General features: G+C 37.5%; 1 protein-coding gene across 2 annotated transcripts; it reads right to left on the bottom strand.

Moving 5' to 3' along the window:
• Positions 1 to 314: 314 nt before the first annotated feature.
• LOC127429477 (sodium-dependent serotonin transporter-like) lies at positions 315 to 19,762 on the bottom strand. 2 transcript variants are annotated; one of them, XM_051678484.1, is made up of 15 exons: positions 19,689 to 19,762; positions 19,256 to 19,328; positions 12,854 to 13,431; positions 12,001 to 12,135; positions 11,397 to 11,619; positions 9,961 to 10,099; positions 9,698 to 9,832; positions 9,365 to 9,468; positions 8,265 to 8,392; positions 6,957 to 7,069; positions 6,349 to 6,480; positions 6,031 to 6,130; positions 5,325 to 5,425; positions 4,432 to 4,599; positions 315 to 2,121 (listed from the first exon to the last, which is right to left on the bottom strand). In XM_051678484.1, the coding sequence occupies exons 3-15, from the start codon at positions 13,230 to 13,232 to the stop codon at positions 2,038 to 2,040; spliced, it is 1,941 nt and encodes a 646-aa protein (XP_051534444.1). In that variant the 5' UTR covers positions 13,233 to 13,431; positions 19,256 to 19,328; positions 19,689 to 19,762; the 3' UTR covers positions 315 to 2,037. The 2 variants fall into 2 exon arrangements, with proteins under 2 accessions (XP_051534444.1, XP_051534446.1); XM_051678486.1 differs by lacking the exons at positions 19,256 to 19,328; positions 19,689 to 19,762 and adding an exon at positions 15,503 to 15,568.
• Between the last annotated feature and the right edge of the window lie 1,948 nt (positions 19,763 to 21,710).

The raw sequence follows: 21,710 nt of genomic DNA, 5'->3' as shown, positions 1-21,710 counted from the left end.
ATTCTGGAAAAAAAAGTAATCTTCCATTATCTTCCAAAGTGAACAATGCATGAAATATAATAAAATATATTTAAATTAAATACAAATTTCTATAGCTGGCATTTCAACACTGACATTAACTAAAATTTTCTAATAATGATTCTGAAATGACCACATATGCTGTATGATAACATGTTTATGGGTTATTCATATGGAAAAAAATAAATGTATTAGTAAAAACAAATCTTACAGTTTTGTGAATTTCCTTGAAATTTGGACTTTTTTTCTCATTTGCCATCTTACAAGACATCTTAGAAATGCTATAAACACAATCATTATTAATACATATACTTTTATTTTATATCTCTAATATTTCATATATGTCTTTGTCTTATACATGCTTTCTCTTAACAGTCTTGTGGACATACATAGATCATAGTTAGACTTTATAAAGTACAATAGATTTTCAATACTTTCATAGACAGAATAGTAAATTCTGATGAGAAAGAAGAGGGAAAGATCAGCACTGGACTGAAGCACACACACACACACGCACACACACAGATGCGCAATATAGACTTACGTCTAAGGCATGCACACACACTGACAGAGGTGACCATGGCTTTTTAATTCTACCTCAATGTACAGCTCACACATGTCAGTTTGACAGAGAAATCGACGTTCTCATGTTTTCCCACTCTACTAATTGAACAAGTCATCACAGAACGCCGGACCACAAGAATAGCAAGACTCACAAAATACACGTGTACATAATGGGATGTCCAGTCACACCTTTTTTCTTATTAAATAAAAATCTTGAGGATAATGGCTGAAGCATTTGTAACAAGCACATTAGTATTTGGTTTCTGCTACTTTGTGTAACTCACATAAAGAAGTATGTAAATAAATGCTCAAGGCCGTAACCAGTCATGAGGGAGTCACTACTCCCCGATATTCGTGGTCAATTAGTAGTCGACCAATATGGGTTTATCAGTGATGAAAATATTTGGTCCCCCCAAATCCTGAATATTTGGTTACATTCTTGTAAATGCTACAGTACATGTAAATGGGAGCTGGGTAGGCAGACAAAGAGATCCGGTCACAAATAATTAAAATAAGAATTATGTGAATCATATACCACTACTGTTCCACAAATTAAAACATATTTTAACTATATGCCTGACAGTTAGAACATGCCTGCCAAATGTAGGCTAAACACTGGTGGACGTGGACACACACACACACACACACACACACACACACTCACTTTTGCAAATACAAACATACTTGTGCAAAAAAACAAATACATGTGAACAACCAAAATTACAATTATTTGGGCCCTTTCTCTCACAAAAATATTTCTCTCTCTGTTGTATTCCTCCGTCCTCCATAAAAACAATGTAAAGCACATACAAACTTATAAATGACACATAAAAAACCATGACAATATATCAATAATCAGTCCCTAACCACACAAAGCCTCTTTGTAATAAAAATAAAGATCATACAATTCATTTTTGGCCTCAAACTGTATAAGCATGTGTAAAATATACCTGAAGTTGGTCACAAATGTAAAACCATAATTTAATTCTTTATATATTCATTATATATTTTGGAACATATTTAAATTCTATTTAATAGCCAAATTATACTTAAAAACAATCTTTATAAAGTTTATATTATATAAAGTAAATAGAACTATTTCTGTTCCCAATCCAAACCCAAACCACGCTCACCAGATGTAAATATAGTCATAAATTCACGCCATAGTCATGAAAATATTGGTTATGGTGAACAAAAGTTGACGGAAAGACAAAACTCAGTCATCTCAAGAATTTAAAGCCACGGCAGACAGTAACTCATGAGCGATGACAGAGGCATGGCATGAATAAAAATTAAACAATTGCTGTATTCAGAGGCCTGGCCCCACCATCACACAGTACAGGTAGCAGACTCCTCTGGGATGAGGTGTGAAGGGAGATCGGCTGGGGCCCTTACAGGGGCCACGGGTCCCCTGTGTTTGTGCTCTTGTCCAGCAGAGGGCGAAATGTCTTAGTGTCACACAGCATTGGTGACGACAATTGTGTCTCTGTGAAAGCCGCTGGACCCTGGAGCCTCAGGAGTGATGCTCTTTAGCAGACGCTGTTGGAGCAAACAAAGACATATTTGGAGTGGTACAAAGTAGTACACTCAGTACTGAGGATTGGAAGGGTGGAAAAGGACTGTGTACTAAACTGAAGCTACAAGATGGGTGGATTTAAGACAGGGCAGTGTCGACTGCTTAAAGACTACACAGGAAGCACAGCTTCCCCTATAATGTCAGTAGAAATTCTGCAGTGACAAGTTTAATATTTGTACACTCTTTGTGCATTTCATTATTTTAGCAAATAAGTGTTAAATATCACACATCACTATCGCGTTTTTAATTCAAGTAACATAATCCACTTTTTTATATTAATATGTCCATAAAAAGTCAGTGGACGTATGGCCTATAGAGCTCCACTGAAGCGAGTCTATGGCAGATACTGTATCTCATATACCTGAGATTTCAGTTGATTAAAGGTGGATGTACATTGGACAAGAGGCCCTAAACACGTCATTTTGGGTCCTGTCCGGACACCGTGCTTCTCTGTGTGTCTATGGGAACTTTGTGAGTGCTATTTGCATGGATTCAGCACCTGATTACCTATAGAGCATAACAGTCTGGCTCTGGAAATAAAAAAACCCATTGCTTTTTTCCATAGGGGAATTGATTTTTAAGGATAACTTATAAACCTTTAAAGACAGACCTTATGTAAGCGCTGTTGTTAACTGGTGCTGTATGCTTCTGTTGAAACCATCTGTTTGCGTTATTTCAACTAAAAATTGTGTTGAAAAGTAGAATTCCTGGTGACGAACTACAATACCCATGATCCTAAGGGGGAAAATTCACCAATCAGAGAACTATGGCAAACAAACTGCAGCAAAAGAGCTCTGCAGCAAACGCCCTATCCCGTGATGCACTGCGAATGATGCAAAAGAGTCGCTCTCCCCTACACTCTCAGACTACCTATATACTGTATTTGCATATATATGAATATTTTGCAATATACTTTAAATATACGGCTTCTATACTTATGATCAGTGACTTTAAGTCAATAGTTTTATATTTAATTCAATTAGCAATGCTTCATGGGATTGTAGTTTATTCCCTCATCAAACACTTTAAGTACACAGTCTTTTACCTTTATCTTTTTTTTTTCTTTTTTTTTTTTTAGATTTTCAAGTACTCTTTTGCTTCAAATCAAAGTTTATAATGTTGTGACTCACCTTGGAACTGGTTGGTTTAGTTCATGGCTTAAAACACTTTTATAAAGGATTTTATGAAATTCCTATGGAAAAAATGAGCTAAAGACAGCTAAAAAAGTGGGTGGGCAGTGTTGTCTATTGGACATTGGGCTTTCAATCTATGTATCTATCTATGTTCCACCTGGAAGCCTGGCTACTCTGTATGATGATTGATGGAAATCTCTGATGGGCGGGACTTCACAATAAATGGGCAATAATTGAAACTTGTTGGTCGTGATTGACAATGTACAAAATGTAAAAGCAGTGCTGCTGAGTGTTGGCAGCACGGACATACACACACACACAGTTAGTTGCAATCTGATGTAAGACATTTATTTCAGCTTTCATAATCTGATATTTTGCCTATTTTGTTGCAAAAACAGTTTTGAGCTTAGTTAAAACTTTCATAAAGAAACCAAGCACCCAGGGATCTTGTAAGACAATTATCTGGCCCTGCTGCGGAAGGATATCTAAAGTGTCTAATAGCTAAAACCTCAATGAAAAATGTCTTGAAAATGTCTTTTAAATCAATCAAGGGATAATGTACCATGAGATATGTTGCAACTTTTGCAGCTGAACAGCTGTGGGCTAAAGCTCTCCTCTGCTAGCTATATAATTACTCCCCTTAAATCTGACATGCAAACAGCATATTGGCAGTTATATCACAGAATCAACTAAGATTAACCTTGCTCTGCAGTATGTCTTTTTTTCACCTTCAGGCAAACAGAGCTACCACCCTGTGAAAAACTCTCTCTCTCTCTCTCTCTCTCTCTCTCTCTCTCTCTCTCTCTCTCTCTCTCTCTCTCTCACACACACACACACACACACACACACACACACACACATACTCTCACTCACTCACTCACTCACTCACTCACTGTCACTGTATGGATGAAGCAGATGCAAGCTGTTTTATTGACTTACAGCCATGTGCTCTGGTGTCCTTTGATGTCTATCTTTACATCTCAAACAGGGAGAGCTAACAACGTGACCAGACTCATGTGTTTCAGTGTGGAAGTGTAATTAAGTGCTGGTGCAATGTTTACATCTAAGTGTCATTTAATATGCTTATCTCACTTACTAACCCTGTTTAGATGTTTTAGTTTTTTTTCTGTCTAAGCTCACCTGTTTGAAGGTCCCTTTGGTGGTGAGCAGATGGTAGACCATGTAGGAAGGCACACAGATGAAGGAGGAAACCCCAATACAGTAGCCCAGTACCGTGGTCCAGAAAGGGTACAGGTAGTTAAACAGCCTTACCTCTGGAGGGAAGGCCAGGAAACTCCCAATAATGAACTACAGGCATGAAACAAATTAGAAAACATGACACTTTGAAAAACTGCATTTGTATCTCTGACTGCCATTTTGTCCCCATACTTCATGTTTGTTTGCTGCGATCTGTCAAAACATGACTAAATTAAGCATAGAGATCATGTCTGTGTGTCTAAGTGGTTGAAGCATAACATGTCAATGTGTTTTCCAGATTTTCATTTAAAATGGACATACAGTATGAGGGAAAGTCTATATTTTAGGTCTGTGGATGTGACTGGTCTTCTAAGTTTTTAATCACCTTTTTTACCTTAACTAGTTGGCAAGACTAACAGTTTAACTGGACCTGAAGTGTGACAAATTAGTTTTTAAAAGTGCAAACATTCCATGCAGTCTCTAAGTTAATATGAGGTCATGAAAACTGCATGCAAATTAATTGTAAAATTAGCAAAACCATGTGTTAGTAGGAAAAAGTTTTAGTTAGATCAGTGGTTCTCAACCCTGTTCATGGAGGCCCCCCAACACTGCACATTTTGCATTTCTCCCTTTTCTGACACACCCAATTCAGGTCTTGGAGTCTTCACTAATGAGCTGATGAGTTGAATCGGGTGTGTTTGATTAGGGAGATATACAAAATGTGTAGTGTTGGGGGGTCTCCAAGAACAGGGTTGAGAACCACTGAGCTGGAGTATGGCATGTCACATCACAGGACATGTCAACAACCCATTTTCATGTGCACTTGGTAGACTGACCAGTAGGAAGCAAGGACAGATGGCTACCCAGCAGACCCTCCAAAACACACCAGGGGAAAAGCCAAGCATCAGCTGCACGTCATTACAGAAACGTGTCATCCCTGGATGGATTTTGCAAAGAGACACAGAACTTTTTTAAGGAATGTTTCAATTATCACAAGTTCTGTATTGAAAAATTGTATTCAGAAATAAATGAAATTTAAAAAAACAATTATGGAAAGAAAGGGTATGAGGCAGAAAATGTGTTTGTATAGTTTGTGAGTATAAATTAGATAGTAGTTTAACCATTGCTGCTAAATTGTTTTATTGTTTTACATTATGACATATCACACTGCAATGACAACACAGAAAGCAATATACAGTACATGACACTTGCCAGGGTGTCTGACCATAATACTGAAAATGTTTCTTTAGAAGTCAGTGTAATTTTGAGTGACTTAGAGCAACTCTTTTACAAATATTGTGTGACATATCAAAAGCCATATAGTAATGGTCTTGAGCAGTAAGCCAATTTTCTTTTGGTTCCAGCCCAAAAGCTTCTAAGTGACTACCTTGTCTTGACAATTTGATTTTGTTTTGAAAACTATGTAGAACTATGTTTGCCTCATCAAAGTAACATGGATTGAGATATCAGCAGCATACTTAATTTATATCATTCAAACTTAAAATAATATTTTGTATGATTTAACTGGAATGCAGTACATACCATAGAACCAGGAAACAGCAATGACTTCGAGGAAGACTACAGTGATAACCGCAGGACCCGTGGCGTACTCCTCAAATAGTTTAACAACAAACGCACCTCCCTAAAACACAGAACTCTCAGTATTAAAAGGAATGAATAATGAGTGCACTACAAACCACAACATGGAAAATGGAATGTTATTTTGGAGAAATTCCAAGTTTGGATTCTGGACAATGTTTAAAACACAAGGGTGAGTAAATGGTGATATAAATTTTGGGTGAATTATCCTTTTAAGATTAAATGAAACAGGTTCATTGTTAGAGGTACAGTTAGACTCACGTAGGTGAGAGTAGAGAGGGCGCCCAAATAACAGACACACACAAGACCCAGCACAAACCACTCTCTCCTCCTGGCCAACAGGTGGGGGAACTCATCCAACATGGCTGTAATTACCCCTTCCAGACCGGCGAACTGCAGTCCACAAACACACACAAGAGAGGTAGGGGGTAACAGAAAAGTAGGACATTGAACCCACGTAGACATTATTCCAAATAATGGTTCTTAATGTAAATACAGCACTATATCATTGGCTGTAAGTTTTGACAGGGACAAAATTTATAATGAAACAGTAATAGGCCAGATAAGGTCTGCAGATTATGTCATTAGCAGACTGCAGTAAGCACTTTCATTATGTGTGGTCACCATAGGAAAATGTGAGTGGTCTGAAAGAATACTATAGTGTCATCCAGAAGACAGCTGAGGGGTTAACTATGATCATACATTAAGGACCTAATGTAATGAAGCGCAGTTGACAGTATATCACACTATATTCAGAGGCAATAAGCTAAGTAAACAAAGGAAAAAAGCCCAAAAAAGCATTTAATTAAGAGACAATTCACTGGCTACTATTTGAAGAAAGAAACAAAAAGAAAGAAAGAAAGACTGACCGTGCTGTCCAGTCCCAGCATAATTATCATGAGGAAGAATATGATGGCAAAGAATGTGGCAGCTGGCATGTTGGCAATAGCCTCAGCATAGATGATGAAGAGCAAACTGGGACCTTAGGACAGATGGATACAATTAGCACAGGTAAATGGAAATCATTTGTTCATTCATACGTTTGGCAGACAATTTAGTCCATATTAACAACAGTGTATTCAAGCTATACATTTTATATATACATGTTCCCTGGGAATCGAACCCACAACACTGACGCTGCTTGCGCCATGCTCTATCAGTTGAGCTAAAGGAACAAAATAAAAAATGTTGTCAGTACGTTTACATGAACTTTAAAAGTTCAATTTCAGTTGGACTAAAACAGTAATTAGTCTTTTTAAAATGTTATCTAAACGCTTTAGTCCAACTGAAATTGCACCAGTTCCATTTTTGCAAAGTTGGACTAACAGGCCTAAAAAATGTGATGTGTGTTGCTTGGCTCCGTCCAGCATGTATACATGTCAACCGGACCACAATTAGCTTGGTGTTTTGCGCATGGTCCGTAAGACATAGGTGACGCATGAAGTGTATTTAACCTGGAAGACATGTCAGTGACCCTGTTTACACCTGGTATTAAGATATTTTTGGTGATCCCATCACATGTGGTCAGCGCTAAATACAGGTCTAAACAGGGTCTAAAATGTTTTGAGATTGGATCACAAAAACCACATAAGAGTGTGGTCAAAAATGCATGTGACTGCATCGCATTAGAAGTGTAAACGCTAATCTGTTCTTGATGCATCCCAGCAGCAGCAAAGCATCACCCCTCACCTTTCAGTCAACCGCTGCGCTAAAACAAGAGTTTAAACTTTTGCAAGTTGTCTGATATCAACATGCAGGGACCTTGTTGCACTTTAATGTCATGCAGTAACACTGATATCATGACTGATATCTGTCATCATGAATCAGAGAGCCTCCCCTCCAAATTCAATCACAAGTGGTCACAGAAGAGGATGTGTCTCACCTGACCACGTGATCGGATCACCTGAGGCGCATCGTAATACCAGGTATAAACAGGGTCACTGTGTCATGTATTCTTGGACAGACAGATGAAGATTGCTGCTCAATTATGCAAAAACCAGCTGTAGCTCCAATATAAAGCAGCTGTGCATGAGTGTAAACAGACATGTTAACTTTCATATCCAATGATTTACTGGACATTGTGGTTTAACTAATCATTTACAATGCTGTTTAATTGAGTACTCATTCAAATGGAAATAGCACTTATGTAGAATTAAGAAGGGAAATATCACACTAACCAGCATCCTTAGCTACAGTTTCCACCCCTTGCTGGCGCATCTCAGCCATGTATCCCAGCACTGTGAAGATCACAAAGCCTGACAGGAAACTGGTCAAACAGTTAACTGAACTTGTGATTAATGCATCTCTGTGGCACAAAGAGAAATACAAAGATTTAGGCAAAAAGAAAAAGATAATGGAAAACTTAGGAGATTAAGATTTCAGATAGAAAGAGACAGAGAGTATTTATAGAGTTTACAGAAAACAAAATGATAAAATACTGCAACTAACGTCTTATATCTACAGGTATGAAAGGAAACTTCAAACCTGCAAAGAAATGCATGCAAAAGATGAAAAACAATGAAACTTGGATAGGATAGTTTACCGAAATATGAAAATTCTCTTATCATTTACTCACCCTCATGCCACCTCAGATGTGTATGACTTACTTTCTTCCCAGAACACAAATTAAGATTTTTAGTAGAACTTTTCAGCTCTGTTGGTCCATATAATGCAAGTGAATGGTGTCCAGAACTCAGAAGGTCCAAAATAGTACTAAAAGCATCATAAAAGTAATCCATACGACTCCAGTGGCTAAATCCATGACTTCAGAAGTGATATGAAAAGGTGTGGGTGTGAAACAGATCAATAATTAAGTCCTTTTTTATTTTATTTATTTATTTTTTTTTTTTACTATAAATCTCCACCTTTGACCAGCGCCCAACCAGTAGGTGGCTGAATGTGAAAGTGTAGGTTTACAGTAAAAAAGGACTTCAATATTGATCTGTTTCTCACTCAAACCTATCACATCGCTTCTAAAGATATGGGTTTAACCACTGGAGTTGTATGGATTACTTATATGCTGCCTTTATGTCCTTTTTGACCTTCTGAGTTCTGGTCACCAGTCACTTGCAATGTGAGGACCTACAGAGCTAAAATATTCTACTAAAACTCTCATTTGTGTTCTGCAGAAGAAAGAAATTCATATACATCTGGGATTGCATGAGGGTGAGTAAATTATGAGAGAATTTATCTGAGAGAAGTTATTTTAGCTTGTGATAACAGAACCTTAGTGTGGATAACAGAAAATGACAGAGTTATAAATGTGAGGCAGGTGTACTTGTAGCAGTTGTTATGAAAGGGATTGTAACTGGCAAAGGCCAAGAGAACACCAAAGCCTGGACCCAGAGAGAAGAAGATCTGCGCAGCTGCATCAAGCCAAACCTGAAAAAAAAAAAGAAAGAAATATCACAGATGGAGTGATGCCTTTAAACTTTCCATTCATCCATATCATCATACAGTAGAATGCCAGACAGAGTACATTTATCAAATGAATGAACTCTACCTGAAAGACAGTAAGCAGTTCTCTTATAACATGCACAGCAAACCTCAATACGGAAAAACATTGTGCAAGATCTAATTATTCAGATTGGTTGTGTTGGTTTTCACTCACTGATGTGGTGAGAAGTTTGCTCCAATCAGGTTTCAGGTAAAAGATCACTCCTCTCCATGCTCCGGGCAGTGTGGCTCCTCTTATCAATAGGATAAACAACACCAGGTATGGAAAGGTAGCCGTCACCCACACTACCTACCAGAGAGTCAAGAAGAGGCTGCTGAACAGATGGTCCAACACTGTGCAACTGTTGAACATAACATTTTATCCTTAAGCTTTTGAGGTTGCAAGCCTTTTCCCTTGAGGTTTCTTATATATCTGACCTTGCCGGAGGTCTTGACACCCTTCCAGATGCTGAAGTAGACAACAGTGAAGATGAAGAGCAGACAGAGGGCCAACTGCCAGCTCACCCCACCCAGCTGATGAAGACCAGGGGACAAGTGTACCTGCAACACTTGCCGTCTAACAGAGAGACAGGTAGAGAGAGGAAGAAGGTGAGCCTGATGTTGCTTGACAGGTTATAAAGGCAATAAAGATAGAAATGAATGCCTGTCCCTGCTGAAAAGACTATCTTAGACCAGCATGTCCATGCTGGCCCAGTCTGGTTTAAGCTGGTTAGCGCTTTTCTATCTAGTGGACCAACATAGCCAAGCTGTTAACTAGCAAAAATTGTTAACAGCTTGGTCTTTCTGGTGATGCTGGTAGACCAGGGAAGTCTTGCTTTTTAATCTTTTTACAAAGCATGGTGGGAACATCAGCACCCAATGCTGAAACAAGTATCGAAAACTAAACATGCTGTACTTCGGCATTGACTGATCACACTGTGAATTCAGCGACACTAGGCTGAAAGTTCTACTGATGAAATCGGGCATACAGTATGTGAAATTCAGTTTCTTGGTGAAATGTCCACAGAGTGGTGCCAAAAACGAGTTGTATTGTTAATTGTAAATATTGTAATACAGTCAACAAGAATGCATATTGAATTAACCCCTTAAACCAAACCCCAACCCAAAACCTATCCGTTAGTTGAGTAAATATGTAATCTTAGACCGAAAATGTAACATCCAAATTGCACTCACCATTGTTTATGTGAACATGATTACAGAACCCTCGTCTCAGAGGTTGTTCACGCAACACGCTTTCAGTAGCACTCGAGAGAAATGTAATCCTTGTTAAATTGATACAAAATGGCGCTTGTCAGTAATTAGATAGTATGGGGCTTATTTCAGTGTACATGAACTTTTGGAAGCTACATGCTGATTTCCCGTGTGATCATGTTGGTTGGTGACCAGCAAAACTGGACTTTAAATTTGGGGTAGAAGTTGGTTGAAAAGGGCAATACTGTGCCACACAAGTACAGGATAGTAAAATAAAGGCAGAGGTTAAATTTCATTGGTTAGGAAAAGAATGAAGAGTGTTTGGCAGACAGTCAGAAAAGGGAAAATTACATTTATGAGAAAAACAGGAAATTCCGGCATCACCTAGAACAAGTGGGGGCAATTTACTAAGTAAAGCCTCTAAATCACCTAATGCAGCTGACACACACTTACACACACACACACACACACACACACACAACATCAGTCAGACCAGACCCAACCTCCCCCTGTCTCTTGCGAGAGATGAACACATTCTCTCTTTCAATCATAAGAAGATGGGGAAATCAAAGTCCTTATCACTCTTCCCTTCTCTCTTTTTCCCTTTCAGTTTTGGCTTCTATCTGGGCCCTGGGTCCTTATACACACTTACATGAACTTACATATAGAACTCCTCAGCGGGAGAGATGGAATTTTCGGTCCAGGAGACATTCGAGTCAGTGGACAGGTAGTGGGTGCAGTTGTGAGTGTTCCACTGGTTGTTGCAGGTGGTCCAGGGCAGTGTGGCGCGGAAAGAGGACAGGAGGTAGTAGAGTGCCCAGGCCATAATGGTATTGTAATAGAAGGCAATGTAGAGTGCAATGATGCAGATGGCAAATCCTATACCTGCAAAAGAACATGAGAAGGCGACTTAGGCTAATGTCAACTTGTCTCGCAAATATCTTACTTCGTTTCAAGCATCTTCTACTTCAGAGAAAAGACAGTGGATGACATTTAGGACAAGTTCCATTTACATAAAATCAAGTTTCTTAAGCAGATGGCATTTCACGAGGTAAATGTGACAATTTACATAACAGAGTCCCACTCGTACTGGCAATCAACAAACACAGAGAGCAAGAGAGACGGATTGGTAAGAAGTTTAAGAGAAGATCAAGGTAGTGAATACTATCAGCCATGCACATGTCAGTCTGCAGTTACCCGTGTGACCCTTAACCTGAGTTTTTTTAGCCCCAGAAGTCTGAGCCTTGTGAAGCAGAGCAGTCTTACCCTTGAAGATGGGGCAGATGTGTTTCCAGATGGAGATACACCCACTGCGGTGAAACTGGCCCAGCGCCAGCTCCATGTAGAACAGAGGCACGCCACCAAAAACAGCCATCAGCAGGTACGGCAAGAGAAAAGCTCCTTAAGCAAAAGGATTTAGACAGGAAGTAAAACTTGAACTTAGGCTTACATTGGCAACACCTTCTGAAATCACAAATATACATTTTACGTGACAAACATGTGGCTATTATACCTCTAAAACCCTTAAATTGTAGAATACCATGGAAAAATCAAACAAACAAACAAACAAGAAAGCCCTTGTTCAGACAAGCCCCCTGTACTTGATTCATGCTTTGCAAGTGAGCTTTTGCCATGAAAGCAAAGATAGCTGTTGATTGAGCACCAGTGAGCCAGATTATTAAACAATATGAGAAAGATTGAAGTCCCACCCATGATAGCCACAATTAATGCTGTTGGTTGCAGCGAGTGTGTCTCCCTGCCTGCTCTATCGCTCATGCAAACCCCCGCCCCCACTTGCATGAAGAAACAGGAAATTACAAAGATTTTATTACTTCAAATTCAATGAAAGGAGTCTAAAGCCCGTTTGTACCGAGGAGGCGAGCTGTATAGCACAAAGAGTTGAGACAACAGCAGAATTCCTCATTGTCTGTTTGTTCTTTTTAGGCAAACACTGCCTAGTGGATTTTGTCTCAAAGACGAAAATATTTCTATTACTGAGACGCTACACAATATAGACCGCATCACACCTGGAACATTATAGCATCTGTTACAAAGTTTCCTATACCTTCAGTAGCACTATTATTTAGTTTTAAAATTTGCCTTCTCCCCGTGACCTTACCGCCTCCATTTTGGTAGCAGATGTAAGGAAAACGCCACACATTTCCCAAGTCCACTGCATATCCGATGACAGAGAGCAGGAAATCCATCTTTTTGCTCCAGGTCTCCCTAGGTGGATCCAGACTGGTCTGCTGGACCACCAGAGTCCTGAACATTCCAGAGGTGCTTCCTCTGTCCGTCCCAGCACTGGCATCTTCTCTGGGGCTTTGTGGGGATGTGCTAGGGTAGCCGTTGGAGACCTGCCCAGGACCTGAGCCTGATTTCGGACCCTTGTCCTCAACACTGTCCGCAACCAGCCTGCCATTCTCCTGCGACTCCTGTTCTTTCTCGTGCTCGCTCTCATATTCTCGATTCATCATCACTGGTTGTTTCATCTCCATGGTGAGGACTGCTGTTAGGGCTGAGATGTGGGCTGAAATGGTGGTCCACTTGCACTGGCTGATATCGCGCCCATCAGGGGATAGAGATTCTGGAGAAGAGGGTGTGGAACAGAGCAGGCTAGGATGGAGAAAGCAAGGAGAGTGTAACAGGTTCTTACCTGGGATATTAAACTCAGGTGGAAAAACTGCTCGGGCCCAGCTACAAAACAAAGAGAGGGGAATTCTTAGATGATGCTGGAATAAATTAGACATCATCCTTTTCAGAGAACAGAAGTAGTATTGCAAGATATGTTGTGATTATGATTAAGCATGCCCTAACAACACAGGGTTAAAGCTGTAAAATGCTCTCTGTACATGCCACAGCAATGTTAAGCCATAGGGAGCTGCCAAGACACATGTATCTATTTTCTTTTTCATGACATTGTTGCTACTTAAATTACAGTAAGACGATACAAGAAGTTACACAGATTCATTCGAACATAAAGAATACACTGAACCTTTACACTGATATGAAATGACAAGATTATAATAGGATATCATATTTACATTTACAGTACATTTATTTTTAAGAACATGAGCAATATGTGGGAGTGAAATAATGACAAATATACTTTGGAAAATGTTTACTTTTGTTATATTTCAAAATGTTCAAGGAACATTTTTGAAATGTCAGCATGAACTATTCATGTTCACGAAAAAATCTCATCAGGACTCTTATGAGAGAAATAAAGATTGAAATGTTTATTAATGAAGATTCATAGTTTAAAACTGACCATAACAAATAACACTGATTAGTTGATCAATACTAATCAATTCTATATAAATTCAGTGAAAGCATTCAAGTTATTTTACTTGCATTATAGCGGGTGTGTACACACTCAGACGCACACACGCACACACACACACACACACACACACACAGCATCCAAATTTTAGCTGGAGGGTAGGTGAATATGCTTTCAGAAAACTACATTACTTTCTGTAAAAGCTGTTCGTGATTAATAGTTGTGGGGCAGTGAGCTATCAGCCAGTCTAGATTTTCACCAACTGCTTCATCTCAGCATAATAATCATAATTAAGTCAGCATTGAAAGGGAAATAAAAAAAAATTTCATTACTTGTCTTTTCCTCAAACTACTGTTAAATTCGAAAAAAATAAAAAATAAATAAATAAAAAAAGTTTATTGTTTATTAAAAGTGAATAGGGCTAATTTGTTCCTCTAACACATTTAGAAAAGAAAAAAATAAATAAATACTATTAATCATTTTATGATAAGCATGGAGAAGGTGGAAAGCGTTCCGCACTGTTAAAAATAGACAAAAAGAGAAGTGTTCAAATGTTCGCGTGATTCCAGCATGGCAACTCGTCACTACAATTAATTCGTAAGTAAAAGTTTAACAGTACATGTTAGCCCACTCCACGCCTAGGAAAATTACGCGCAAGCGTTTCTTTTTTTTTCTTTTTTTTTTTTTTTTTTTTTTTTTGTGGAACGATAAAAAGCCTTAATTAAAAATATTAACGATAACAAAAGTTTGCTTCGCATTTATCATTTATTTAACATCATAAAATAAACTGAGAGCTCAGCGCAGTTCCTCCTCATCAGAGTGCGACATGAGGAAAACACTTTTAGGAGAGTTTTCCAGTGAAGTATATGTCAATCGATCATCTGATTGGTAAACCGCCTGATTTTATTTACAGCCCTCTGTCTTTGCTTCTATCTCACACACACACACACACACACACACACATATATATACATATATATATATATATATATATATATATATATATATATATATATATATATATATATATATATATATATATATATATAACAACAAGTGAATATGAAGTTTTTTTTTTTTTTTTTTTTTTTTTTTTACAACCAATTGATAAACATTTTTACAGACTAGTGTCCCATTAGGCTATAGCATCATTAGACCCATTCAAATGAGCTGCCACAAAATGTAGTTCTTCTTTACAACTCTAAAACTACCACTATTGCAAAACTACTGTACATACAGACTTTCACACCTTTATGAACTGAAAAAGTCCATTAAAGTACAATAAGTTTGATTACACTAGAGTTACCACAATGAATCAACATGTTGACTTATTGACGATTCAATGACAATATAGAGAAAATTAAAAAATGCCTCCTGTTACACATGCAGGCGTGTGTACAGACAGACACAACCAAAAATGTGTCACCCAAAATCGCTCCATTAACACACACATAGCCACAAACACCATGCACAATGCAACCCTACCGTGCTGTGGTTGAGCAGTTCTGTAGGGGTCTGTGTTAGGGTGGTGATCAACATGTCCCAGAGAGCCCAGTACTCAAGACACACCCCCTTCACCCCTATTCTCTCTCTCTTTTTCTCTCTCACTCTCATTTTTCCTCCACTTTACCTAACACAAACTCTCCTGACCTTACACATTGTTCCCTTTCTTTCAATATCAGTTCACGAACAGATGTGTGATTATTGTTTTATAAATCATGAGAATGAAAACAGGCTGTTACTCTTGACTTCCTCTCTGGTGCTATTGATACTAACTTAAGTCACATGTTTCGCAGTAAGTCTGTAAAATATCATAAATATATGAGTCTCATGTATAATAGATGCTGAACTTGGTTTGTGGTATACTGTCGATGGTAAGCATCACCCCGAGGCACATATAACAATCGATGTAATAATGACCCCTTTCATCAAGCAGCTGTTCATGCAAAACACAGAGACATAAAGAATTCCAGTACTTGTCATATGCACATCCAAGTATTATTTTGTGCCAAAGACCTGACCTACATTCTCAAAATCCCATTAAGGTATTCTACTTACACATAGACACTCAAAGTGACGTCAAGTTTAAGAGGGACTCACTAATTTAAAAGAATTGCTGATGCCTCCATCTGCATAATATATAGACAATTAAGTGCAAATGATGATTTGTTTGGGTAGCTCACAGTACAAACAGATAAATATGGTAAAAAACTTTTGCATGTTTGACAAGTCATCTTCTAAGTGCCATGACAAATATTACACACACATTAGGGAGCCTAAATTTAAACACAATTTTAGAGATAAATTTGAACTTACAGTGTGGCAATATACAATCTAAACAATAGACATAAACAAAAACAATTATGAAATTAATTTTAGCAGTTGACACAGAAGATATCAGTAACCGGTTGTAAACTGAATACCAGGACAATACGACACAACTGTCTGAGTGCAACCTCAGCAGTCTACATTTCTCTATACCTCAAGCTGTAAAATTCTTGACATTGTGTCAGAGATCATTTTAATCCCTTTGTTTTTACTGAATGAAAGCCATCACTGTAAGGCCTTTTCCCCGTTAAAGCATACAAAAACACACATGCAAAAATAAATAGTAATTTGCATTTAGGAACACTAAACCATGCAAACACATTATGACAAGCTGAATGCGGTTTTACATCAACTATCAAATCTTATATCAAAAGGTACGTAGCTAGCAAAGTTACTTTGGCATAGTAGTTAAAAATCTGGGCTTCAGGGCTTGTAACTGAAAAGTTTTCAATTTGAACACTGTGATCCATAAGCTATTAATGTGGTTCCCTTGAGCAAAGCACTTAAACTAAAGTTTTTCCAGGGTGGATTTTGCCTAATAAGTGTGCTTATGTAAGTGTAAGTTGATTTAGATATACATTTCTGCTAAATGTCTACTTATTATCAAAGGGGTTTGAAGACAATCAGAGCACATGCAGTGGCCTCAAAAAGTATTTGGATACGAAATGTGAGAAAACAACATATAAAACCAAGTGGCATCTGCAAACAAATACTTTTAGGGGTCACTGCACTCATATTAATCATCCTCTAGAAGGACAGTGCATATACTGGCTTAATCAGAAAACAAGAGAGTTGGCAACTTCAGGGACAGACAGGAGGTCTAATCTGTTTAATGACGACTGGCAGCTCCTGCAGCTTTACATGGTGAACCGTGGCAGGTAAAGCTAATCACATGTCTCTCCTCTGTTTTTTATCCACCTTTACCAAAGACTGTTTAGCCCAAGATGGACCACTTCTATTAAAATGTATAGGAGAAATTGGAACGCCCATTTTGTCAGAGGTAGAACAGGAAGTCCCGCCTTACAAGTAAAAGAGCTAATCACCTTTTAGAAAAAGACATCGCCTGCCAATCAACTCGAGAATGTGCATGGGCATAAGCTGGAATAGCCTGAAAATAGCATTTTTTGGTGTATGATCTGAGCTAAAGAAGCACAATTTATGAAATAATTGTTGTCAGATTTTAATGCTGATTTTAAATATGGTTGATCATAATCCGTTTTGGAGATTTCGGTCTTTTGCCATTCAGTTAGATAGGAGGTGAACTTTTATGCCACTTGTAACCTTAGAAAATAGCTGCCCAGGAGCGTTCCAAAGATGGCTGCCGAGTGGACTGAAAGGAACTTTGCCTTTACCCAGTCTATTTCAAGTGCTGAACAAATATTTCTATTCATTTGTGAAAAGTGGCTCCAAACGGAATTGGAAAAAAATTACTCTCAAAATATTCTCCTGTCTACTCTTTTTCACTCAAACACATAATCCCACCCCAAAAATCACCCCTTTGGTTGTGCCAACATTGATATGGCTAAAACACAAAACTGTCACAGAGCCACAAAGTTTACACTTTTCAGGGAAATCAGCCTACGAATGGCTTTCTTATAGTGGTTTCTGCCTATTAAACCTAAAACTTAAAAGTGTTTTAACATCGTCAAAAATCACAACCTTCACCCTTGACAATTTTTATTTTGAATCTTTTCATTGCGATTTTTGCAGTCTTTTTAAAGGAATATTCCAGGTTCAAAACAAGTTAAGCTCAATCGACAGCATTTGTGCCATAATGTTGATTACCACAAAAATTAATTTTGGCTCGTTCCTCCTTTTCTTTAAATAATAATAAAAAAGAAGCACAAATCAAGGTTACAGAGGAGCACTTACAATGGAAGTGAATGTGGCCAATTTTTGGGGGGTTTAAAGGCAGAAATGTGATGCTTACAATTTTAAAAATTAATTAATTCTTCTGTTAAAACTCTATTATTTAAGCTGTAAAGATGTTTAAATTGTCATTTTTGCATTCATTTTAGGGTTGGTTGACATTACATCATCATTGCAATGACATTGTAAAATTGGCTATAACTTCACACAGAAAAGGTTAATAATTTAATCACACTAAAATCATGTTAACATTCATATTGTTTGTCTTGTGGCTATAGTTTTGAAAAAGTGTGTATTTTAACATAAAAAAAATTGGCCTCCATTCACTTCTATTGTAAGTACCTCACAGTAACCCAGATATTTGCTTTTGCATTTTTTTTTTTTTAAAGAAAAGTAGGGGCAAGTCAAAATAAATTTTTGTGGTAATCAATATTATGCCACAAATGCTGTCGATTGAGCTTATTCACAGTAGCGCCATTTTTTATTTTTAATGGTAATGACAATTAGGCTGTGAGGGATAGAATTACAGTCTCTTCAATGGGCTATACTGCAGTTTGAAGTGGTTTTTTTTTTGGTTCGTTCTGTGGACAACACATTAATAAAAGTATCTTTCCAAGAACATTCAGCAGAAAAAGTACACCAGACAGCATGAGTTGTGGAAAATCAGATAGGATCTAGGAGCTTTATACATATTTATACCGTGTGTGCCATTAAAGAGATGGTGAGTCGATTCCTCACAGCCTCATTTTCATTCACGTTAAAAATCAATGTTGGCACTACTGTGAATAAGGTCTATTTGCAGGTAAAGTTGGACTTTGCATATAAATATTGCTAAGGATGATGAGAGAAAGAACAACTGTATTAATCAACCAGCTTGTTTCTTTATCACAACCCTAAAAAATTCTCTATTGTAACAGTAATTATAACTCTCAAAATGGACAATGCTAATAAACAAAAACAAAAAAATCATCAGAGTAGGGCAAGGAGTACCATAATCTCTTTATATAAAGAAACAGAAAGATAGAGAGAGGTGTGACCTACCTGACAGATGTCAAGTTGATTTTTGTTGTTCATATTTAAAATGTTCAACATTTGCAGCATCCCTCCAGGGCCACTGTGGGAGGGGACATACGGGGGACAATACAAACAACTTTACAACTTTTACATGCAAATCAAACGCATACTGAAAATCGCCAAGAACGTTTGCTGAAGCAAGAATCCACTGCATCCAGATCCAGTTTTTCTGATCAAATATTTTGCATCGGATGTCCACAAGCTGCTGTCACACTGTTTATCATGTTTTGATCTTAAGACTTAAGGCTAGACATAATAGATGCTACAAACCGTCTTAAATCCCCAAAGACAAACACACAGGTTGTAGTTTATAGGCACTCACAATAGTTCTTATTCTAGCATACGCCCTCACAATACTTTAATATTCACACTTGTCTAACAGACGTACTAACACACTCACAGTATGGAGAACAGCAAGTCTTTCCAATCTGTCTGAGCTAGTAGGTTAATCCACAACAAGTCCAATGAACAGAGAGGCAGGAGTGAACCAGAGGGGTGGGGGTGTCTAAACTAGGTGAAACAGATTTTTAAGGCAGGAAATAAGAAGCTTAGGTTTTGTCTATGACAACGGCACTCTCCCTTAACTTTCTGATGAGCAACAGAATGAGATGTGAATGAATGAAGGGCAAAAACAAGCAGGATCCCCATCCCATTTTAGCACTCAACAAAACACCTACAGCAGAAGAGTTCTTGGAATCACTCTTTGTTAGGATGAGGACTCAGAGGCATAACTGTTTCATGGAACGGCCAACAAAAAGGTACCATTCCTCAGAGATCTTTAAAACCCCTTCACACGTTTTAATCTTTCATGGGGCCCTAGTATTTCTTATGACCACAGTCCCTCAAGGTGCATTCAGACACCATCTATTTCTCTGTGGCAATGGAAAAACTGCAGTGTTATATGCATACAAAATAGTCTGATAATATTATTATGATGGTGGAATTGCAGTGTTGGAATTTGCTTAGTTTTAAGCTTTAAATCATTTAAGTCATGTCCTTTTTTAACTTTAAAATAGTTATAAAATAGGCTGGATATAAATTACTTGCTTGTTGACGTAACCTATCTGATCATGAGCAAACCTTTCCATCTTGGCTCTGTAGAAACTAGGAAAACATTAGAAGTGCTTTTAATATTTTAAAGGCCTATTTTATGGGGCTTCTGAAGAAAAAAAAGGCCAGACCCCAAGACATATGTATATGTGCTCCTTATGCTTCAAATGAATATTTGGTTATCTGAAAATTCTTTTCATCTCTAATTTTAAGCTCGACTCAGTTAATATGTTTACATTGGGTAGGTGCACAATTACAACAAAGTTGTTTTATATCTTTGTTGTGTCCTTGTGGTATTCTATGTGCATGAAATTAAAACGAATTAAGTCCTCTTAATGATATTTAACACATGGGTCAAGCCAGGGGCGATTCTACGATTTCAATTTTAGGGGGGCTCAGCCCCCAATTACACTAATAGATGTGCACATTTAATATATTCCACTATTTAGCATAGATAGTTTTGATTTATTTACTTTTTTTTTTTTTTAATGTATTTTCATCATTCAAGATAGCTGGCTAATATTCATTAAGAATTTTGTCATTTTCTATAATAAACAAACTTATAAACCATTCAAATACAATTTTTATTTTTTTTTATTTGACATTAACAAATAATAATAAAAAATAAAATAGGTTTATTATAGAAAATCTATAATTTCGCAACTGCTGTAGATTCAATTTATACCAAACAACACAAAAATCTATGATAACAAAAAATATCACATTTAGCTTGGTTGATCTTTAGTGGAGTGAATTAACTCCAGATATTTCTCTTGAGTCTTTTGAATTCGTTTTTAATTTTAATATCAATAGAATACCTCACTCACTCACATCTGGTGACCTATAATTTTAAAGTAGATCAAGAGTTCTCAGTTTGCATATGTAATATCTTATCGTTTTTTTTTTTTTTTTTTTTTTTTGTGAACTCAAAGGTTACTACCAACCAATCCATGCAAATATAGTCACGGCTGAAATAGCTGTGCTTTGTGGCCAACAACTCCCTTTAGCCACGACTATATTCACATTGTTGCACAACCTCTTGTATCTTCTTACTTAAATTAATGTTCCAGGTTCAATACAAGTAGATCAGTCGACAAAATTTGTGGCACAATGTTGATTACTACAAAAAAATATGACATGTCCCTCGTTTACTTAGAAAAATAAATAAATAAATAATTGCGCTTACAGTAATCAGTTACAATGGAAATGAAAGGGGCCAGTCCATAAACAGTAAAAATCACAAGTTTTCAAAAGTATAGCTACAAGATGTAAACATTATAAATGTTAACATGATTTTAGTGTGATAAAATCAGGGATTTACCACTATTATTGCATCTACCAGATTACAAGGTTTACCGGCGTCATCATGACA

Source organism: Myxocyprinus asiaticus, chromosome 39 (assembly GCF_019703515.2).
Source record: "Myxocyprinus asiaticus isolate MX2 ecotype Aquarium Trade chromosome 39, UBuf_Myxa_2, whole genome shotgun sequence".
Taxonomy (NCBI): Eukaryota; Metazoa; Chordata; class Actinopteri; order Cypriniformes; family Catostomidae; genus Myxocyprinus; species Myxocyprinus asiaticus.
Note: the sequence above shows the minus strand (reverse complement) of the source record. Positions and strands in the feature narration are given on the sequence as shown.